This window comes from Lagenorhynchus albirostris, chromosome 5 (assembly GCF_949774975.1).
Source record: "Lagenorhynchus albirostris chromosome 5, mLagAlb1.1, whole genome shotgun sequence".
Lineage (NCBI taxonomy): Eukaryota > Metazoa > Chordata > Mammalia > Artiodactyla > Delphinidae > Lagenorhynchus > Lagenorhynchus albirostris.
Window position 1 is genome coordinate 79,889,117 of NC_083099.1, and position 22,884 is coordinate 79,912,000.

Consider the following 22,884-nt stretch of genomic DNA (forward strand, 5'->3'; position numbering starts at 1 on the left):
TCTTAGGTGTGTGATGCCCTATGTAAAGTTAGTTGAAATGTAATTTTCGAAAAATGCAGCAACGTTTTTACTCAAAGTGGTTACAAACAAAGCAGACACTTTCATACTCTTCAGCTCTGCAAACAGGTGTGTAAACAGGAACACATTTATTAAGTGCCGTCAGTACAGCCTCGTCACAGAGCCTTCGGCGTTCCAGCCTCAGGAGCCACCCAGCCCCAGGTCGGTTGTGAAGCAAACCTGCACCAAGTCACACACATGTATAACCCCTTCGAGGTCAGGATCCATGTCAGTCAGCATGTATTCCCCACAGCAGGTTGCACATTGTTGGTGCTTAATGATGTGTTTTAATGGATGCAGAGACACAGAATGAGGTGCCCAGAAGGAGGGAAGAATAAACACAGAGACAGGTAATGACAAGCTTGTGACATTTGGTGCAGGCCTTCTGGCCTCTCTCTAAAAGACTCCCTCAGACGCTAATGCACCTGCTGGTGGACACAGGCCTGAAACCCACGGAGCAACTCAGGACAGGAGGCTGTGGGTTGGGAACGGCTGGCGAGTGGGAGACAGGGGTAGCAGATGTAGCAGTGAAAATACCCAAGAAGCTAACGAACTTGGGTGTGGGCATAGACCCTCAGATGCCCCAGCCCCAGGCACCGTATCCCCTATCCCCTCTCCCACCAAGATACTAGATCTCCAGACCCAGGGCCTTTTCTAAGGGGAGGGTGCCCTTGCCTCTCGATAGGCCTGACCAAGGGGCCAGCATACTCTTCATGTAAGGCTCTAGGGCTTGGCTCTCCCCAGGCTGAGCTGGGGGCTGAGGAAGGCTAGCCTGCCACCCTCACGGCTGTCTTTGTGAGTTCCCTGGAGAGGCAGGACCTGCCCGGCATTGTCAGTGTCTGTCTGTGTGGCCCCAGGAGTGGTGGCTCTGGCTCCCAGGGCTCTGGCTCTGACTGCCGTGGGGCGGCCGCTCAGCCATTTGTGATGCTGAACAACTTCTGCGTGAGTGGGGTAGCGAAGGGGTGAATGTCCTGGGTGTGCAGCAGCCGCTGGGTGTGCTGGACGTTGATGCTGCGGAGCTCGGTGAGCATAGCCATGATCTTCAGGAACAGGAACCTGCCGGCCAGTCAGGGGAAGGGTTGGGGGTGTGGCCCGCCCTGCCCCCACCCACCAACACTGGGGCCCCTCTGAAATTGATCACATTTGAGGGTTTTCATCTCAGGTTTTCATCTCATCTCACAGGTCAGCCAAGAGACAAGGCTTGGCTGAATTCCTTAAGCTTCCCTTTCAGCCTGCAGATGAGGGGGCAGAACAGCCTGGGCCCTGCAGGTGTACACCCACCCTTCCCGCTCGCACCTCCTCCTCTGGGCTTGAGTCCCTGTACACAGGGACGTCTGTGGGAAAACCAGGCATTGCAGGCACCATGTGAATAGGTCATTCCGGGGGGACATCAGTGCCGTGGCTAATGGATGGGGGTCAGGACGGGGTGGAGTAGTTGTGGAGGCATGGGCCGCAGGCAGCAGTCCCTCCCCGGATCTAGCCTGGGATCTGGTGTCTGAGACACACCTCGTGCCTCAGTTTCCCCATGATGCCTCCTGGCTCCGTACAGGGGAGGACTGAGCAAAGCAAGGCAAGACACGGCCACCCCCAGCATCCCAGGAGGCCAAGCTCAAAAGCCAGCTGCAGCGGAGGCCAAGTAAGGACTTGAGGTTCTATGTTCGCACTAGCACACCCAGTGCTGGCCTTCCCCCATCCAGCCCGGGACCATGGTACCAGGTCACAGGGCTGCTGAGGCCCAGTGAAGGGGGGGTAGCCTCTATCTGGTCAAGCCCTGAGCAGCCTTCCTCCTTCGGGTTGTGACCAGGACTAACTAAGGAGTCTCCTACCCCGTTATCTGTTGTTTGTCCTGGGAGGTGGTTAGGTAGTTAGTGCTCAAGGGTGTGGGCTGTAGGCTTGGCCCGCAAGGATCCATCTCCAGACCCCACCTGCCTGGGGCGGGACCCGGGTCAGTCGCCCGGAGCCCCCAGTCCCTTACAGGATACGATGGCACCCACTGCATGGGGCTGTTGTCAAGATGAAAGGTGATGTGCATGTAAAACTGCTTGGCACCAGGGCTGGCTCTTCTCGATAAACAGTAGTTGTTCTAGGTCGACCGGGCAGGAGGCCTCAGTGGAGGTCACAAAGCAGGGTCCCAAAGCCCTGGTAATTAGAGGCTGCCCCAGGAGCAGCTGTGGTCTGTGCCCCCAGAGAGACCCAGAACAGTCGGGGGCCTGGGGGCAGGGCTCACACCCCCTCACACCCTCTCTGCTTGCTGCTCGCCGGTGGGCGGGCCGGGGCCGGTTGCACTTGATGTAGGCCTTCAGAGTAATGGCGAACCACTCCTGCAGCTGGTCCAGCAAGCGGCACTGCCCCACACCCGGGCGGTCTGGTGGGGAGGAGAAGGTGGTACGGTCCCCGCAAGGCCATGGGGGCTGAGACAAGCTTGGTCCATCCCAGAGGGGACAAACTGCCAACCACCTTCCAGAGCCAGGAATTCCCAGGCAAGGAAGTGAGGGGGGTGCTAAGAGGGCTTTGCATCACCCCTCTGACCCTAGGAGAAAACAGCCACAGTCCCCGTCCTGGCTGAGCAGTGAGTGGAGGGCGAGGCCATCAGTTGGGACCTTCCCTGGGGAAGGCAAAGGAGGGGCTGCTGCCTCCCTCAGCTGAAGCTGACGGGGTGTGAGCAAGCCTGGAGAGGTGGGGGAGGGGCACGGGGAAGCCAGGTAGGACGACAGGTGGGTTATCACCTGGAGAGAAGAGGGAGATGGCCTGCATCAACACATACTCCTCCTTATGCAGCTGCAGCTTCTTCCGCATGTAGTGGAATTTCAATACGGGCTCCAGCAGAAGCTGCTGGAAGCCACCTGTAGGGTGGGTGCAGGCTGGAGGGGTAAACTTCTCAGGAAGCTGACCCAAGACCCAGACTTCCCTAACCAAGGTCTTTTTTCCCATTGCCCAATCTTATGTCCTGCAATCCCAGGACCCGTGTAACCTGGCGTGGCTCCTCTCCTCCCTCCACGGCTGTTTCCCACCCTCTGCCGGGGCAGACAGGCATCTCTCGGGCACTTGCAGGGTTTCCAAGCAGTAGGACAGCTGACCACACTCCCAGGTCCTGGTCTCTGCGTTGAACATCGTGTTGAATCTCAGCGGGCACAGCTCAAAGGCGTCCGCCTTCAGCAGGGAGATCTGGTCCTCAATGAGCAGGTCCCTGGCAGCAAAGGATAAGGAAGAGATGCCGCTTCCTAGGAAACTGCCACAGGCCAGCACCCCTCCCATAATCCAGAATCAGGGCAGGAGGGTGGTGAAGAGGCGAGGGAGGATGGGCTCCTCCCCCTGCGGATTATTGCAGGTGCCTTCAAACTGCCTCCAATCTCTCCCTGTCCCAAGCCAGCAAGCAGATTCCTCCTCCCTGCCGTCTTCCTCTGGTCTCCTGCTACCTTCAGGGACTGTCCACTGCTGATGTAGCTTGGTTTCCAGGCCCTTACAGCCTAGCCCCATCACCACCAGCTCCCTGCACAGCCACTGACCCCCCAGCCGATGCCTTGGCTCCTGGTCCCTGGCCTCCTGCTTTCTGCCTCGGTTTCCCCACTTAGAATGAGTACCCCTATAGCTTCACTTAAGTAGACTCTGCTAGTCCTTTGGGCCAAGCTGTCCTTGTGCCTCCTAGAGGTCTTTCCAGACTGCAGTCCTTTTGCAAGTGCCAGTCCTCCAGCATGAGTTCCATGCAGCGGGGCTATTTGCTTCCTGCCGTCTGTTTGGGATTTGCTGTTTCTTCTGTTTCTCTCCAGGCAGCCTGGATGCCCTGAGCTCCACCCGTAGCACTGAGCACAGGCCCAGCCACAGTGGATGCCTCTAGTATTCACGGTTAGACTGACACCCCTCCCAACCTGAGAGGGGCCCCCATCTCCCCACTGATGGAGGCATTCCAACTGAAAACCCAGGAGGGAGCTCTTCAGGAGGACCTTTGCCTGGCTTTGGTCTCCTCAGGAGTTCAGTCCCTTCTTTTAGATCCACGGCGTTGAGCCACGAATGCCGTGAACTTGATCTTTCCTTCCGTGTGTCCCCGCCGCTGCCCTCACCCCCCACCCCGCCCAGCTCCCAGCCCAGGACCGGGCAGGGGACCGGCTCTGGAGGCTGTACTCTGCTTCCAAAGCTGGCCCCTCTGATTAGCTGCGATCCCACGCACGTGCCTTAACCTTGGTTTTCTATCTGTGGAATGAAGGTGAGAGCAACTCCTGCCTCCTGGGGTGGCTGTACCCCAAACTGGTTGTCATGAGAAATGAGTGGCCTCCCACCCTGGTGGTAGGGTCTGGGTCATGAGATGTTGGTGGGGATCTGCCAGGTCTATGCGTGGAAGGGGGCCTTTCTCCCTGCTCCCTTGACCTACTCTGCCGCAATCTGAACCCCACTCCAGCCTGTGGCCACCGTCACCCCAGTAAATAAGTCCTATGTGTCACCCACAGGGCAACCTGTGGGCTCCTGGAAGAGAACCTGCCCTCTGCCTGCGGATGAAATCAGGGCTCCTCATGTGTGATTCAGCTCCACCTGCCCAGGCCTGGCAAGGCCAGTGGCTGACCCCAGGGAAGACACGCCCAGTGCCATCTCCAGCCCTGACAGGCTCCATATTGTGTGGCTGTGGTTACCACCACACCAGAAGGGTCCAGGGTCTTTCATTCACCCCGGTTGCCCAGTGGTTGCTGCCTGCACGCCTAGCTCTGGGGCATCCCGGCCCCTTGTCTTCCTTCTCAGCCTTCTCTGGGCAGCAGACTGCCAGTGACCCCGTGTCTGTTCCTGGCCCTTTCCTTCTTCTCCCTCTGGACTTCCTTCCTTTTCCTTCCAACTCTTCCTTTGCTCTGGAACTGTCAACTTGTGATTCCTGCCCCTTTGCGGGGAAATGGGGAGGGGGATTACTTTCTGGACGTCCACCGTGTATGTGATGAATGCTCTTCCAGATATTCTCTTATTCCACACAACGGCCCTGCAAGGTAGGCATTTTTAGCCCCTGTCTAGCAGATGAAGAGGCTGAGACACAGGTTAAAGGGCAGGCCACAGTCACAAAGCTAATGAGCCATACAGACAGCGAGGGCTCCGTTCCCCAGCAGGACCAGGTGGCCTGGGGGCAGAGGTAAAGGAGGGTCTTTTGGCACCAACGTCCCCCAAATTCAGAGAAATCTACCCCAGACCATTTGAACCTGTTGGCCATTTCCTGCTCCTTTCCACACCATCCACCCGGCCCCTGGGTCCTACCTGAAATAGGAGAATGACTTTGGCAAAGTTGATGATGCCTTTGAACACGTAGGTTGACGTGTCAGCCATGTGGGGCAACAGGGAAGAGATCTCTTTCCCACTATTGTCGGCTGTGGGCTTGTAGTTTCAGATGCTGCCGTCTTCCCCCCGCAGCTGCAGGGAGGCCTTCACTGAACGTAGATCTTCCCTGATCTTGTACCACTTGGCAGCTTCTTCATTCGACTGAGTCTGCAGAGACTCCGAATCTTGTGGACACGGCTAAGCACCTCTGGCAGCTGGGACATGAGCCGGGAGGGGGAGAGAAGAGAGGAGAGACAGCATATATTCCCCCAAACAGGTTCTGACACAGGCCCCGGACAGGCATACACAGCCACAGCTGCACCCTGAGTGGCTGCACGGTGGCAGGAGTGTACACCCCACCTCCACACACAGCACTTGTTCCTTCTTTTTGGTCTTCTCCTATCAGGTGGATCTATTAATTCATGGTCCCTCACATCCCTGCCTGGTCAGGGGTGTGTCCCAAGCATCCCTGACCTTGCACTCCAGAAACTCAGAGAAAAGGATCTGGGAGCTAAATATGGAAAGAAACAGACTTTGGAGGCCACTGGCTACCAGTTCTCTGAGCTGGACGGGTCACCGAGATACCTGTGTGCACAGGTGGCAGAGGGCACTGGGATCAGACACAGCTACCACTGCTGAGATCACCGGCGTTTATTGGTTCAGTAAAACCAGTTCAGAAATGTCATGCCCCTGCAGGTCCTGCCCCTGTCCTCATAAAGCCCTGAACGCCAGCAACCCTGGGGCAACTCAGCTGTCCATTAGTCCATTTATGGCTCAGACTCAATTTCTACCTGCTGCAGAAGGAGAGAGCAGAGTTCCTGACCTGAACATGAATCAGAATCACCTGAGGGGTCTTGTCAAGGCACAGACTGCTGGGCCCCAACCTCAAAGTTTCTGATTCAGGAGATAGGGGATGATCTGAGATTTTGCCTTTCTTACAAGTTCCCAGATGCTGCTGCTGCTGCAAGTCCAGGGGCCACTCTTTGAGAACCGCTGGGAATGAGGTTGGGGTTCTGAGGAGCTAGCGCAGGAGCTGAGCCGTCTCTAAAGCCTCATACCCGGAAATTCTTGAAGCGCGTGAAGATGCCATCAGAGGTTTTCACCTGAGCGGTTATCAACTCCCTGATCATCATCCGCTGCTCTTCAGTCAGAGCCTTGGCTCCAGGGGGCTGAGTCCCAATCTGTTCTCTCCTCTTCCTCCTGATCAAGGCCCGCTCCTGCTCCACGGCCACGTCAGACATGACCACTGCAGGGATAGCCAGAAGCAGCCTCAGGCACCTGCAGGGGCTCGGGCAGCAGCAGCAGATGGGGGCATGCTCGTGACAAGAAACCTGCCTTTTTCCAGACTCTCAAGGACTCTGGGCTCCTCTGAAGAAACACTTGGGGAAGGACGGGTTCAAGACAACTTCGTGGAGCGATGGAAATTGCTCAGGCTTCTGGATCTTAACGCACCGGCTTGAGTGTCGGTTTTGCCACTTTCTAGTGGTGACCTTGACAGGCTCCCTAACCTCTCTTGCCTTCAGTTTCCTTCTTGGTAATCTGGAGTGACAGTGATCACCTCACACTGCTGCTAGGATCAGACACTGCACAGGAAATGCCTAGTACAGCTCCTGGTACATAACTGTTGTTCAATAAATGCACCCGATTATTCTTCTCTGGTGGAACAGGTACCAACAAGACTCCTCAGAGGCCCCCAAGATCTCTGGGACTCCAAGACCCCAGAGAGCTGGGACTACTGCTTGGCAAGAAATATCGACTCCAGCCACTTCCTATGTAGCTGGTAGCCTTAGGGTCTTCCATGGATTTCTGGGGCCCACTTGTGTGTGCAGAGCAAAGCTGTGGGGATCCTGGCAGGGAGGGGACGGCAGGGACTGCTGGTCTGCAGGAAAGGCTCTCTGCCCAAATGCCCAAGGAACTTGGCCCCTGAAAGGCTGCCCAGGGTCTCGGGTCCCTCTGTGACTGATGGAGAGAAATACGCTCTGGTAGCTTCCAGCCTTTTCCCCATGTGCTTTAATCTCAGAGTCCCTGGGAGCACAGTTATACCAAAGCTGGACAGGGGAAATGAGAACCCCCCTCTCACTGGCGGCACACAGTTCCTGGGAGGACGCCGTCTCTGGGCAGCTGGTGGAAGGCGGGGGGTCATAGCACACCACGCGTCTCCAGCTTCCCGTCCCCAATTCACCGCCCCCAATTTGCCTTAAACAGCTATGAAGGGAACAAAATGAATCACACAAGCGCAACAGAGGTGAGAAGCGGGCATGACCCTGGCCAGAGAGAACCTGGCCTCCCAGAGCAGAGAGCGCAGACGCGCTCCACCGCTCCACCCCTCCACCCCTCCAGGAGAGGCAGCTGGCCTCAGGCCGACGCCCGCCCGTCTGCGCACGCGCCCGCACACATCCCGCGGCCCGAGCCTGCTCGGGCTCACGTGCCCACGCCCGCATGCGCGGCCTGTGCTGTCTTTCCTGCAGCCGTTCTCCAGGAGCTTGCGCAGGCGGCAGGCGGCAGGCCTGGCGCTGCCGCCGAGTCTTCCGGGTCATCTCGTAGGTGCCTTTCTGGACAGGGCACCAGAGCTGGGCGTTGCGTTTCATGGCTGTGCTGCGAGAGGACAAAGAGCAAGAGGTAGGCCGCGTGGGGCACTGGCTCCCAGTCCCTTCCCGACACGGACACTAGTCACACCCTCTGTGGGCCCTGCCTTTGCCTCTGAGTTGGGTCGGGGCCACAGGAGGGGTACAGGCGGACGCTCTTCAGGCGTCTGTCGGTGGGTGTTGGGCTTCCCCAGGGGCCCCGGAGCCGGCTGGAGGAGGGGAGCGGGGGAGGAGACTGTCCAGCAACATTCACGCGGGAGGTGGGCACTGCTTCCAACAGGGCCTGCACCAGAGCTGCTTTCTGGGATGCTTCAGCGCCAGGCCGAGCCTCGGTCTTTCCCGCACCCTGCCCTCTTCCCCCTCACTCCCAGGCGCCCCCAGGTTTCTGTGGAGGCGGCCTCTTCCAGGATTTCTCCTTCTTGGAAGAGGGAGCCGGAGGAAACCTGTCCCCAGGAGTATAGAAGCTCCCTGCCTTCCCCAGTCCCCATGCTGGACTGGGGGTTCAGGGGCAGCCAGAGGACCGGGTAGACTATGGGAAGCTTTCTACCTCACTGGACAAAGGCTTTCCCCTTGGAAAAGCAGATTCTCCTGATGGACCTAGGGGAACAGAGAGGTTCAGAGGCCCGTAATAGTGGGGTGAGCGCGCACTGCACCCACACGTCCCCGCACAGCTGTGCCAGGAGGGAGACAAGGGGGTAGATGCCTTTTAGAGATCTTAACCGTCTTATGGCCTAACCCGTGTCTCAGTCCAGCTAAGTGTCTACACGTGCTGTGTGCGCAGAACTCCCAGCAGAGCCCCGTCAACACACAGGAGCATGACAGAAAATAAAATGGTGGTTGGTTTAATTAGTAAGTTTGGGGGAGGTTTGTTACTTGGGAAGAGATCATGGAAACAGATGGCCTGGAGCTTTGTTAGATGTCGATCTGGACTGGGGTCGATGGGGTGCCAGCCAACACCCCCAGTCTTGATCCTATTCCACTCTTATATCAGCCCTTCTTACAGAACGATGCCCTGTGGGCAGGAAAATGACAGTGACTAGGTGACTGGTATGTGCCAGCCACATCTCTCTTTCATGTGAATTTAATAAGACCAGTTAGCTGGGCAGTTTCAATTCATTCCAGCTGTATTTACTCTGAGGTTTGCACCTGTTGCTCACTGCTTGGGAATGTGTGAAATCTAGCCAGCAGAGGGTGGAAATGATCGCCTCTTAAATTCCATGAAAGTAAAATACTTCTTCAGTGAGGCCTTTGCAAAAATAATTAATTGTAAAATCCAGTATTTAGTCTGAATACCAAAGATGGGGTAAATTCTCAGCAAGGAAGAGCCATCAATAAATGAATGAATAAATTAATAAACAGTGTTTGTATGTGACTGGGGCTTGCTGCCCTGAGTGCACACATCCTCACCCCCTCTGTGGGCGAGTGATTAGTTGACATGGCTTAGCTACTAGGTGGTGGAGCCAGAATTTGAACCCATGTCAGTCGGACTCCAAAACCTGTGTTCTTTTTTTTAAAATTAATTAATTTATTTATTATTTGGCTGCATTGGGTCTTTGTTGCTGTGCAGGCTTTCTCTAGTTGCGGCGAGCAGGGGCTACTTTTCATTGCAGTACACAGGCTTCTCATTGCGGTGGCTTCTCTTGTTGTGGAGCACGGGCTCTAGGTGCGCGGGCTTCAGTAGCTGTGGTGCGAGGGTCAGCAGTTGTGGCTTGTGGGCTCTAGAGCGCAGGCTCAGTAGTTGTGGCGCACGGGCTTAGTTGCTCCGCCGCATGTGGGATCTTCCTGGACCAGGGCTCGAACCCATGTCCCCTGCATTGGCGGGTGGATTCTTAACCACTGCACCACCAGGGAAGTCCCAAGACCTGTGTTCTTAATTCAACATTGTGCTGCATCCTTCACAAGATGCGTTTCTGAGTGGGTAAACCATTTATTAAACCTCCTTCGTTTCTGTGCAGACTTGTTCCTAGGCAGTTCATTTCACACAGATCCCTTCATGTCATGTGAGTCCTTTGGGGTAGCTCTCTGTTCTTGGGCAGAAAGTGATTCCCTAAGGTCCTCAATTCTTGCCATCTCAATGCTGGTTACAGCAGAAGGGACCAAGGAACTTCGCTGTCACTCCAGCCATATCCAGAGGCATCTGGCCCTGCACTCTGGAGAGCTGCGGGTCCTCCCTCTCACAGTCAGAGGAGCATGTGTCAGTCCACTGGCTCTCTTGAGCAGTTCCAGGGAGGCTCCATCTGTATTCCACATCCTTCACTTTCTAAGCAGAGGCTCATGTGAGCAGATGGCCATACCACTAAAAGGACCTGCAGTTTTTCTGGGGCTGATGCTGCCTGTTTTCTGCAGATTCAGTGGTTCTTAGCCTTTGTATTTTCCTCATTGTTTATGTTGGAGCTTTTTCTTTTGTTTCTCACCAGCCAGGGCCTTTTACTAAGCCCTTTAAAAAAAAAACAGCTTTGGCAAAGGACCTTTGGAGAGCTTTGGGGTGGCTGCACATTCAGGATGGTTCCACAGTGTGTGCTGCCTAAGAAATCATTGACATTGTTGAAGGCTCAGTCCTGGGTGCATGCAGCAGTGGCCTGACCAGGCTGATGTAAATATATGCAGTAACTTCATTTGCTAAAGTCCCAGGTCTCCTATTAAATTAGGGAGAAGGGAGGTCTTCCATGAATGACATACATGGGGGTACACAAGGGAATGACTAACTGTGACCAAACAGGACCCAGCTGTCCTACTGTCACCTGGAGGTCAGAGGACTTTGGATTTTGCTCCCTGGGGCTGGAGATGTGGCAGGTACTGTCCTGCTCTCACTGTCAAGAGGGCCTAGCCCCTGCCACTGGCCTTTGACTCTCTCTACTCACTAACTTCTCTGGTGCTAAGGCTCCTCATAAATAAATGGAACCTGCTGGAAGAGGCCAACATGGCCTTCAGCATGAAAAGGAAGAGGAGAGTGTGCCTTTCTGGGGATGTTACCAGCTGATCTGTGTCCATCCACAGGCTGATCTGGCAGGGAGAGAAGTGGAGGAGGAACTGTAGAGGCACGTTGTACCTCAGAAGTCGGCCCAGAGGGAACCACTGTGGGTGGAGAGCGTGCTGTTCAGGGAGAAGATTCCAACTTGGGGAGAAAGAAAGGAAGGAGAGTGGTGAATACCGAGACCAGAGGATAAGGGGGCAAATTCTAAAGAAAATGTGAATTGTTTCTGCAGTAGAGGGAACAAGGATCCTGGGGGTGGGGGGTGGGGGAGAGCAGAGGAGAGGAATGGAGTGGGGAGGGAGGGGAGAAAGGAGAGTAGCACAGGGTGCTACTTTCGTGGGTGAAAAGGGAGCAAGGAAAGGACTACAGAGGCATCCTCGAGGATGGGAACTAGATGGAACCCAGGGGTTAGCTGGGAGCAGCAGAGAAGGAGGACAGGTTACAGGGGGCTCACAAAGGGAGCCTGGTGCTGCGAGCGGACTCAGCAATTTCAGGTTCCTAAACTAGGCTGAATGAGACCCTGCTTCAGGACCCGGGATTTCCTGTTGCTCAGGGGATTAGGCTGTGAGATGCAGCACCCTCAGCATGAATGATACGGGATAGGTGGCTGATCTCGACTCCAAACTAGAAAACATCAGAAAAATGTGTGACGTGCACGCTCCTCTACTACAGAAGGAACGTGTGAAAGGGAAGGGGTAGAAGGAAGGTGCGGGGAATGCTGGGAAGACTTTGCCTGGGGGTGGAAATAGGAGGATGGGAAGCCATCAACTAGTAACCTTTGGAGTCAGGTATTTAGAGACCACCGGAACGGTGCTGTGGCTGCATCCAGGCCAACGGGCCAGAAATCAGGTATTGACATGGGAATTGGTTGGCTTTAGGTACAAGAAAGAAGATGCCCAGTGAGAGGTCCAAGGTGCTGCCTGTTAGGTTTTGAAATTTAGCAGAGATGTCATTCTGGGCAGCCCTAAGGGCATGTCCATGTGCTGCATTTGCTGGGAAAGTGACTCTCCAGGGCCCAGACAGAAGGAGGGTCACTGTAAGACACGAGTCAGCTCCACTTAGCACTCCCTGGCTCCCCTGCTGGCCTGTGAGCCCACGGGTCACCCACCCCGGCCAGCAGCAGACTCTCTCCCCAGCTGGCGGTGGGAGAGATTTCATCAAGTTCTCAGTTGAGTCAATGGGTGAGTAGAGGTGCCCATGTGTTGGCTTATGTCGGCTCACGTGGGGTCTGAGGCTTATACAACTGGAGGAGTCTTCTTTACAAAAAAAGAGTACAAGGTTGAAAATACATAATTAGGTACCAAAGAGAATATGTATTTGTGAGAAAGAATGAGAAGAGAAGTCACAATAACAAATACTAAAAAGGACAAGTAGCAAACATCATGAAATCCAGAAAAATAGCCTAATATTTTAATTAATTAACTTCCTGATACTCCTCTATGATATCTTGATTGTCTCCTTGTGGGAGACAGAATAACGGCCCCCAAAGACATCCATATCCTAATCCCCGGAACATGTGAATATGTTTCCTTATATTGGCAAAAGGGTCTTTGCAGCTGTGATTGAGGTTACAGACCTTGAGACGGAATTAGTTACCCGGAGGTACCCAGGTGGGCTCCATCTAATTACCAGAGTTCTTAAAAGGCTTTCCTGGGTTTATTCAGAGAAAGAGATATGATGATATACAGACTGCCAACAAACACATGAAAGAATGCTCAACATCATTAATTATTAGAGAAATGCAAATCAAAACTACAATGAGATATCATCTCACACCAGTCAGAATGGCCATCATCAAAAAATCTAGAAACAATAAATGCTGGAGAGGGTGTGCAGAAAAGGGAACACTCTTGCACTGCTGGTGGGAATGTGAATTGCTACAGCCACTATGGAGAACAGTATGGAGGTTCCTTAAAAAACTACAAATAGAACTACTATATGACCCAGCAATCCCACTACTGGGCATATACCCTGAGAAAACCATAATTCAAAAAGAGTCATGTACCAAAATGTTCATTGCAGCTCTATTTACAATAGACAGGAGATGGAAGCAACCTAAGTGTCCATAATCGGATGAATGGATAAAGAAGATGCGGCACATATATACAATGGAATATTACTCAGCCATAAAAAGAAACGAAATTGAGTTATTTGTAGTGAGGTGGATGGACCTAGAGTCTGTCATACAGAGTGAAGTAAGTCAGAAAGAGAAAGACAAATACCGTATGCTAACACATATATATGGAGTCTAAGAAAAAAACAAAAAATGTCATGAAGAACCTAGGGGTAAGACGGGAATAAAGACACAGACCTACTAGAGAATGGACTTGAGGATATGGGGAGGGGAAGGGTAAGCTGTGACAAAGTGAGAGAGTGGCATGAACATATATACAGTACCAAACGTAAGGTAGATAGCTAGTGGGAAGCAGCTGCATAGCACAGGGAGATCAACTTGGTGCTTTGTGAACACCTAGACGGGTGGGATAGGGAGGGTAGGAGGGAGACGCAAGAGGGAGGGGATATGGGGATATATGTGTACATATAGCTGATTCACTGTGTTAAGCAGCAGAAACTAACACACCATCGTACAGCAGTTATACTCCAATAAAGATGATTAAAAAAAGAACCCCAAATGGCTCACGTTTGGCTTCTGAGCTGTAGTTTGCGAACCCCTTGTTTAGACTAAGTTTATTATATAACTAAAATGTATTTTAAATAAGTGCTTTTGTTGTATGGGAAAATAATCTTTTGTATTAACCAACTAATTCAGTAAGCTGTAGCCTCTGGGGCCTTGCTTAGAATATTTTAGACTCTGGCCATATCTTTAGAGACCAAACACCCATCCCAGTGGAGATAATCCATTTACCTTGGCCATCTCAGTGGTGACCATCGGCCTTCCCAGCAGCAGAGTCGCACAGCCATCCGTGGGATGGCGGGGATAGTGCCTGCCACACGTGACTCACTGAGTCAAGGTTCAGTGGCCTCAGAGGTGACTCCTGACCAATCCCAGATGTGGAGTTGCCTTAAAGCAAAGTCTCTGGCCATAGGCTCAGCCAGGCTGGGCTGTGAGGTGGGGAGGAGGGCTTGGTGGTGCTGACACCTGTAGGAGAGGCTCGGTTCTATGGGACAAGGTGCCTCTCCTGGCAAGTGGAGACAGAAAACTCACTGGGGCAAAGCCAGCACAGCCCCAGGGCTGTGCAGTGTGTGGCAGGCTTAGGAGGGGACCCCTCACTGAGGACTTGAGGCCCTGTGACTGTCACGCTGCTTTGTCTCAACCGTGGTCCCAGGGTCTGCCAACGCTAATTCAGCAGGCTGAGCGGAACCAGGGCTGGGATGCTCCCACTGTCTAGCTCCCACAGTCCCCGACCTTCTGGGTCAGGAGGCTCCAACTGCAACAGAGAGTGGGCTGAGTGTATGTATGGCTCATGGCGGTTCATTACGGTTGAGGTTTCCACTGTGATTATTTCTCTAGGAGGCAAGTGCAGGATCAGGAAGCATTATGAATGAGACTCAGTATAAGTGATTCCCTTTATGATTTTTTCCACCTTAGAAATGTGGAGAGCAGCAAGGCCAACACATACACATCCCACAGCGATGTTGACCTCAAACTTAAGATACATTTGTGATCCCACACTTCTTTCACATGGAACTGGGGGCAGCAGCAAAAGAGAAAGAAAAACCATGCCTGTTAGGTGGTAACTTCTTTGCTGTGACTTCTCCTTTGAGGTCCACTTTGAACAATCAGGAATAAAGGATCAATCAAAACATCAATATCCCTGAAGTAGTTGCCTTGTTAAAGACTGGAGCATTAGCTTAATCTTTTGCTTTTCACAGGAGCAAACAAACACTTCACTTGGGCAAGAGGCTGCCTCTCTTGTCAGGGCAGTGCTTCCTCTTCCCTGTGCTGTAGTCATAGGTTATTATTTCCCAGGATCTGAGCCAATCTTGTCTGTCACCCACATTTCAGTCCAGGTCAGAGGGAGGCTGTAAGTACCCCCCATCTGGCACTACTAAGTCCCAAGTCCAGTACTTGAACTTGCAAGTGACCAGATTACCGTATTTACTCTCATTATGTGCCCCTGACTTTTTCTCTGGGATGTCTTCACTGTAAAACACAGGAGAAGGGGAGGAATGTTGCTAGTATCTGCTTTGTCTAATTAGTTCTGAGCTCATTTCATGTATCTGAGGGGCTCTGCACTTTAGCCCCTGGGGCAAAGTTAATTGGAACTTAGATCTCCAAACACTTCTTTCCATTGTCTGAGCCACCTTCCTGGATAGGGTTACTTACTTGAAACTGCATGTTTGTGTAAGAGAGACAAGCAGGCAGGGAGAGGGAAAGAGTCTGAGATGAGGGGTCTGAGCACAGCTCACAAGAGTGTGATCTGTGGCTCAGACCTCAGGACGCTGGCTGACCAGGAGCAGGGAGCATGGACCATGGGGAAAGGTTCTCACGGTTCTTTCCTTCACCAGGCCCTGCCAGTAGCCAGCAGCCCGTCATTCGTCAGCCTAATCCTTTGGGTTCCCAGCAGCAGCTGCTGATGGCTGTTCTAGCTCTCAAGGGAAAAGAGGAGACAGAAGCCCAAAGTGGTGAGTTTCACAGGATATGTTTCTCCCACTTGCTCTGTTCTTAAGGATGCTTTATGGCAGATGTAGGAAGTGGGCTAGCTACATGTTTCAGACAACAGTAAGAGGGTTCTGGCCACGAAGAGGGAGGGGGAGAGGAAGGGGAGAAGAACTGTTGATTAGATGGCGATGTGGGGGGGCGGTGCGGGGGAGAGAACTAGGTATTCCCAAAAAATTATGGTGGCAATCTTCGTGTGAAAATTTCGGATTCCTTACACTTATTTCCTGATTTAAATTGTTTTTGTTTTGAATTCATGTCTTAATCCAGCCCTCCTGATGAGAAGAGCAAGAATATCTAAGTATGGTTTTTGTTTGGTTGGTCTTTAGTTAAATTGGTTTGTCTCTTTTACTCAGTTTGCCCCTCCCAGGGGATAAGGGGGATTTGAGTCTGGGACTTCCTAGGGGTCAACATTTCTCAAGTGCTTGCTTGCTTTGCTCCTCCCAGCCAAGTGCAGAGAATAGGGCAGCTCACACAGCCCACTGCAAGAGATCTGCAGCAGTGGTGACTGGGACCCATGGGCATGGAGCTCTTTTCTTTCAGTCAAGATTCTGACTGTCCACGGGGGATTCTGCTAAGACTGGGAAGCACTGAATTATACATCCCACTGGTTGGGAGGTTGACTTGGGCCTTGGACAGGAAGAACCTAGAATAAGTGAAATACTGGATCCTGGTCCCAATGGAAGCAGCCTCTCTAGTGTGCCCTGGGGGCTGCATGCTAGGCCCCGTGGCACCTCTGGTACCCTGATAAGCTATGACCAGAAGGTCATGACCACAGCCACATGGGGTTGGAAGGCTGAAAATGGTTAGGAACTAATCCCAGGAGACTTTATTTCCACGATTCAAAGTAGGTCTTTCTGGGAGCTAAGGAGATAATTAGGGCAGTGAAAATAATCTTGTAGGACACTATAATGGTAGGTACATGTCATTATACATTTATCCAAACCCATAGAATGTACACCACCAAGAGTGAACTCTGATGTAAACTCTGGACTCATGTAGGTTCATTGATTGTAACAAATGTCCAGTTGTTACCGAGTCCAAGCTCACTCTGCTGGCTGCACAGCAGGCCAATAAATCGGAGACGAGGTGTTGAGGTGAGGAGTACAACTTTATTCAGAAAGCCAGCAGACGGAGAAGATGGCAGACTAATATCTCAAAGTAACCATCTTGTCGGGGGTCTGGATGCCAGTTTCTTTTATAGCATAGAGAAGGGGAGGAAATGAGGAAGTAAAGTAAAAAGGCCATAAGTTTTGCAGATATCCCCTGGAATGGCCAGCCTCGGGGAGGGGATGTGTTAATTTCTTCTTTCTTGCAGCCATCCACAGGTGGACAGGGTCAGGATGCCTCCCTGAACGAAGGCACTTTGGTTTAACATTCAGGCAGAGGGGTAGGGTTCCCTGAGGCAGGCCATTGTGTATAGACAGTATCATTTTAGTGAACCAAAGCAATGGGAAGCAAAGGTTAAAGTAGAAGAAACGGATCCAACATGGAGTCAGATTTGGCTCTTCCCTGTTACACCATTTTGGTGGGAGCCTGTGCAAGTGGGGGTCAGAGAGTATATGTGGACTCTGTACCTTTCTTTCAGTTTTGCTGTGACACTAAACCTGCTCTAAAAAAAAACCGAAACTAAAACTGCTCTAAAAAAAACCAAAGTCTTAAAAAAAGAAGTAGGCCCTTTTGTAAAGACAGGCATTTCTGTGTCCAGGAGAAAAAGGCAGATCCCAGCTCAGGTAAGGCAGCTTGCCAGAAGTCCTTGGGTCGTGGGTAAAATACATAGTTTTCATCTCTCAGTCCTTCCTGGCTCACAAGGGCCTGGTCTTAGCTCTCTTATAAAAATAGCAAATTCTTTACAGTAAGGAACAGGGAACTAAGAACAGGTAATAAAACCACTGAGGCAAAGAAGCTATTCTCAGGTTTCTGCAGGGATCTTCTGGATCCCTTTTCCTTTGGGTCTCTTGTGTGGTCAGAAGACAGGAAAAAGGCTGCAGGACTGCCAGGCCTCTTGAGTCTATAAGGGCAGTTTTAACTTTAGGCACAGCTCTAAGCTAAGAAACACCCAGAAAGTACACTCTTGTTATTAAGAACAGCACACTGATGTCCCCAGATGAGTCAGCTTCAAGCACAGCTGAAAAGTAGGAGAAGTTTTGAGTCCCCGACCTATATTCTACTCTTTTGCAGCAACCAGAAATGTGAAGCTCTTAAGCTGCTGGTAACAGAAAAGCATATATGATAAACCTAGGGAGTTTCCTTAGTGTGAATCCACTTAATGTTTTACCTCCCTCTGAGGAATATTTGTATTTTAAAGAAGAACAGAGAGAGTCAACTAAAGGAGAAATGTGTGGACAGGGAATGTTGCTCACCATCCCAGGTCTACAAGGATCAAGCCATGAGCCACTGTAGCAGTGCCCCCTGAGGGGAATTCAGGATGGAGAAAGATAGCAAACATCCTGTGCAGTGGACACTGGCTCTTGATAGTTAAGATGCATATCTAAGGAATAATTTCAATGAGTCTAGACTCTTGCATCTTCCCATACATAGAAAAGCACTAAAATCATTAACTTGAGATGTCTGTTCTTTGTGATTCACAGTAATCTTTTGATGTTCGACCACATGTTTGTTTTGTTTTGTTTTTCCAGCCCCCAAACTCCTATATATCCTGGCTCCTCACTTACCTCTTCAGAGTGGTTTCTCGGAGCATCTGAGAGGCCATCTCCCAGGATATAGTCCTCAGTAAGATCCTCGAATAAAACTTTTTCACTAATGGTATAAATTCAGGTCGAGCCTGAGGAAAATAGATGTTTATCAACTAGACAGGTATCCTTCTCAAAATCTCTTAAGATTCCCCCAGGGTGTACTCTAGGAGACCCCTGGAACAGGGGGCAGCCAGGGCAGGACACATGGAGGTGCAGCTCTGACCCACGTGAGGCAATCCTAGAGGCACCCTCTCCCTTTTTGTCCTTGGGTGGAGATAGAAAAGACCCAAGAAGACAAGGAATAGGAACCTTCTCTTTGAATGTGGTCCCATTTTTCATAAGTGGGAGCAGTGCCAAGAATCTTCCCTTCCTAGAAATGGCAGTTTTCAGCAACTGGGGGAGCTACTAAAATTGAGTTTCAGCTGTTCCAGACCCTATAATTGCTCCAAGGCACCATCAGTCATACTTGTGGTTGTGGAGCCGAATCCAGCCTCTGTACTCTGACACTGAATTAAATCTCAGAGACAGAGTTTGGGGTGAAGTAGAAAAGAATAGCCTTATTGCTTTGCCAGGCAAAGGGGGCCACAGTGGGCTAATGCCCTCAAAACTCTTGTGTCCCCACCTGGAGGGGGTAGTGAGGAGTTTTATAGTAATGGTTCAAAGAGGGCATGGTCAGCTCGTGGACATTCTTCTGATTGGTTGGTGGTGAGGTAAGTGGGAGGCAGCATCATCATCCTTCTGGTTCCAAACTGTCTAACGTGCTTGTGGGTAGCATACCGTTAACTTCTCCCACCTGGTGGGGCTTGCTATCTGCACAACAGCTCAAAGATATTGTTACGTATATCCCCTGAGGGGGGACCAGGACCTTGCCCCAAGGCTGCACTGTTGTTCCTCTTGACTGCTCCTCCCTTGTCTCTGCATCTCCTCCCTTCCCTAATTAGCATCTGTTTGAACCTGCCTGTTGCAACTCAGGGGAGGTCAAGGAGGCTGAATGAAGCCTATTTCCTGTAATTAAGAAATGGGGGACACAGAAAGGCTTTTGTGGCCAGGAGCCCCACAAGTCCTGCTCAGTATCAGTTGAGCCCCAGTATCTCTCCTCTCAGAGTCTTGGAACACTGGTTTCCCCTCATTCATGAATTATATTGCAGAATGTGATACCTGTGTCTATTTTGCTACTAGGTTATAATCTCCGTGAGGGCAGCTGTTTTGTATCACCTGTACCACATTCATTTGGTGAATGCTCTGTTCAGTTCAATAATTCTTTTAAAGATGGTCTTTCCTAACACTGCTTTAATAAAGTTCTGTTTTGATTGAAAAGGAGAAAGAAAAATCAGCTCACAACCACTTTGAAAGAATCTTCCTGGGGCTTCCCTGGTGGCGCAGTGGTTGAGAGTCCACCTGCCGATGCAGGGGACACGGGTTCGTGCCCCGGTCCGGGAAGATCCCACATGCCGCGGAGCAGCTGAGGCCATAACAGTGAGAGGCCCGCGTACCGAAGAAAAAAAAAAAAAAGAATCTTCCTTGCAGCTCACGATAGCATTGAACGAAACTCATGCTTACTTTTAATTTATTATTAAATGAATTAATATTTAAATGAGTAAAATCTCTTAAATTTTAATTTTTTAAAACTTACGTACACAATGATGGCAAAAGTCATGATAGAGATAAATTATATTTTGACAGTAAAGAAATACTTGGGTATTAAATATATATGGAATTACCTAAAAACTAAGATATGATTTGGACTTCTAAATTTATTTTTAAATAAATCACTATAATATATAAGAGGGATAAAGGAATTGAGGAAAGAATGTGAAAATCTGGAATCTGATAACACAACAGTGCCTCTTTCTGGCAATATTAATGACAATGACCTTCTCTCAACAGCTGTAGTTAGTTTCCTTTAGTCCTTGTCCTTGGTTTTCTTTTATTCTTTGAGTATATTTAAAACAGTTTTTTAAAAGTTTTTGTCTAGTAAGTTCAATATCTGAGCTTCCTCATGGACAGTTTTGTCAATTCTTTTTTTTTTCCTTTGAATGGATCATACTTTACCGCTTCTTTGTATGCTCTGTGATTTTTTTTGTTGTTGAAAATTTGACATTCAGATATTACAATGTGTTAACTCTGGAAGCCAGATTCTTCCTGTCCCCCTGGGTTTGCTTTTCTTAATTGTTGAAGGCTTAGCTTATATTCAGTTAGTGTTTGACAGAGATTTCCTTGAAATCCAGGAGCTAAACAAAACAAAACAAACCCCCCACCTTTCCTACTCTTTGTGGAGTGGCTTGTCCTAGGGCACTCCTTTTAACACCTAGCGGTTTGCAACTCTCCCTCAGTCCTCACTTCCTGCTTGCGCTGAACTTTGGAGAGCAGCCAACTATAAAAGCTTAGGGTCTTCTCAGGTCTTTTACACTTTTGAATGGTCCTTATTTCCCAAAGAATCTCTCCCTGGCTTTTCCTCCCAGGCCTTAGGCAGTCTGTTGTATGTCTCCACCTGAATCTTTTGTCCCCAGGAAGCTGCGGATTTTTTGTTTGCCTTACAAAGTTCTTGAGCAGTGCTTGTCACACACACACACCCTTCCCCGTGTGGGTTACAAGTGAGTCAAAACAGAGACAGCACTTTACACAGTCCTTCATTTGGCCCCCAGACAGGTTAGGACAGACAAACACAATAATTAGTGAATAAGGTCTGCTCTGCTCCCTCCAGAACCAGGGACCAGGGGTCCACACTGCGAATACAGGCTGCTGATTTCAAGACTGCTGCTGAGCCAGGGAGGGGAGGTAGCAAGAAAAGTAAAACTGCCACAGAGCTTTCCTACCGTTTTTAAGTGGCCTTTTTCTTAATTCAGCATTTGCTTGGTTGCCATAAACTTCTGACTCTTCTCAAGAGTTCTGGCAGAGTTGGTTCTGACAGGTGCTGCTTGTTTGTCAGTGTTTGTGTGGAGGGACAGGAGTTTGGAGCCGCCCATTCTGCCATTTTGCTGACATCAGTGCTCGTGGATGACTCACTTCTTAACTTCTTTGTGTTTGTCTCAGTTCCTTTTTCTGTACAGGAGATGATACAGGGAGCTTGTAGTGAGGCTTTGCTTTTGAGAGAAATGATCGCTAAAACAAAAAAAGCCTATTCCAGAAGTCTGTCAACTGAAAAAAAATGCACAACCTGAAAGTTGAGAATTATGATTTATTCGAGGATATTACTGAGGATTATAGTGTGTAAACAGCCTCTTAGATAGCTTTGTGGAACTTTCCAAAGAGGTAAGGGAGGAGCCAGGATATAAAGGAGGTTTTGGTGGGAAAAAAAAAAAAATGTAGTTGAACATGAAGAGATTACTGCAAATCACAAAAAAATCCAGACATTTCAAGTTAATGATTTTAGTGCCTTTCTGTGTATGGGAAGATGCAAGGGTGGGTTCATTGAGATTATTCCTCTGACATGCATCTTAACTATCTAGGGCCAATAGCCTATTTTTCTCCATCCTGAATGCCCCTCAGGGTGCACCGTTGGTGGTAGCTGCAGTGACTGATGGCTTGTGTGGCATTCTTTGTTTACTAAAATGGCAGACATTTTTTTTGTCCACAAGCCCAAGACCTTTTTGTGTTGGGCTTTGCATCCACATTGGCCATAATGGTGAACGACGTCTCCCCAGAAGGAGCTGTAGGCATCCATCAGTTTGTTTTTTAGTTTATGATTAGTACTTTTTGGTTCCTGTGCAGGTAAATCATGAAGATATTCTCCTATGTTTTCTTCTAAGAGGTTTATAGTTTAAGCCTTTAACTTAATTCTGAGATCCATCTCAAATTAGTTGTGTTCGGTGTAATGTGTTAAGATTCATTTTCCTCCCTTTCATTTATTCACTAGTTCCAGCACCATTTGTTGAAAAGACAATCCTTTCCCCATTATACAGCTCTGGCACATTAGTCAAAACTCATTTAACTGTATATGCCTGGGCCTAAGTCTGGACCCCCGATTCTGTAACATTTATCTAGTTGTCTATCCTTATGCCAATATCACAGTGTTCTGATGGAAACTTAATAGCAAGTCTTGAATTCAGGTGCGTGGACCATTCAACTTTGCTTAAAATTGACCTATGTCCATTACATATAAAATTCAAAATCAGCTTATCAAAGTTACTAAAATGCTTGTGGTATTTTGATTGTTATCATTAAATCTATAGATCACTTTGGGGAGAATCAACATCATCATAATGTTGAGTGCTCCAGTACGTGAATGTGGTATATCTCTCTATTTATTTAGCTCACTTATTTTTTCACAGTGTTTTGTAATTTTCAGTGCAGAGATCTTGCATATCTTTTGTTAAATTTATTATTAAGTATTTAGGTTTTTACACTGTTATTATAAATTAAAATTTTTCATCTTCTAATTGTTGCGAACACACACACACACACACACACACACACACACACACACACACACACATTTTTCCTTCCTCTGTATATTGCCCTGTGTCTGGTGACTTTGTTAAATAGCTCCAATAGTTGCTCCTTAGTACTCCTTAGGTTCTTCCATGTTAAAAAAAACACATGTTTTCTGCAAATAATGACAGTTTTACTTGTTCCTTTCCAACCTTTATGCTTTTTTCTTGCCTTATTGAACCATTTAGAACTGTTACTACACAATTGAATAGAAGTGTGGTGGGGTGTATGTCC

General features: G+C 49.8%; 1 protein-coding gene across 1 annotated transcript; it reads right to left on the reverse strand.

Moving 5' to 3' along the window:
- Positions 1-232: 232 nt before the first annotated feature.
- On the reverse strand, positions 233-21,128 carry NR1I2 (nuclear receptor subfamily 1 group I member 2). The gene is given in 12 exon segments (XM_060149329.1): positions 233-1,113; positions 2,317-2,422; positions 2,784-2,900; position 3,069; positions 3,103-3,244; positions 5,284-5,294; positions 5,296-5,528; positions 5,877-5,907; positions 6,402-6,589; positions 7,798-7,843; positions 7,845-7,938; positions 21,036-21,128. Coding segments are annotated over 11 exon segments (1,107 nt in total). The 5' UTR covers positions 7,932-7,938; positions 21,036-21,128; the 3' UTR covers positions 233-968.
- Positions 21,129-22,884: the final 1,756 nt, after the last annotated feature.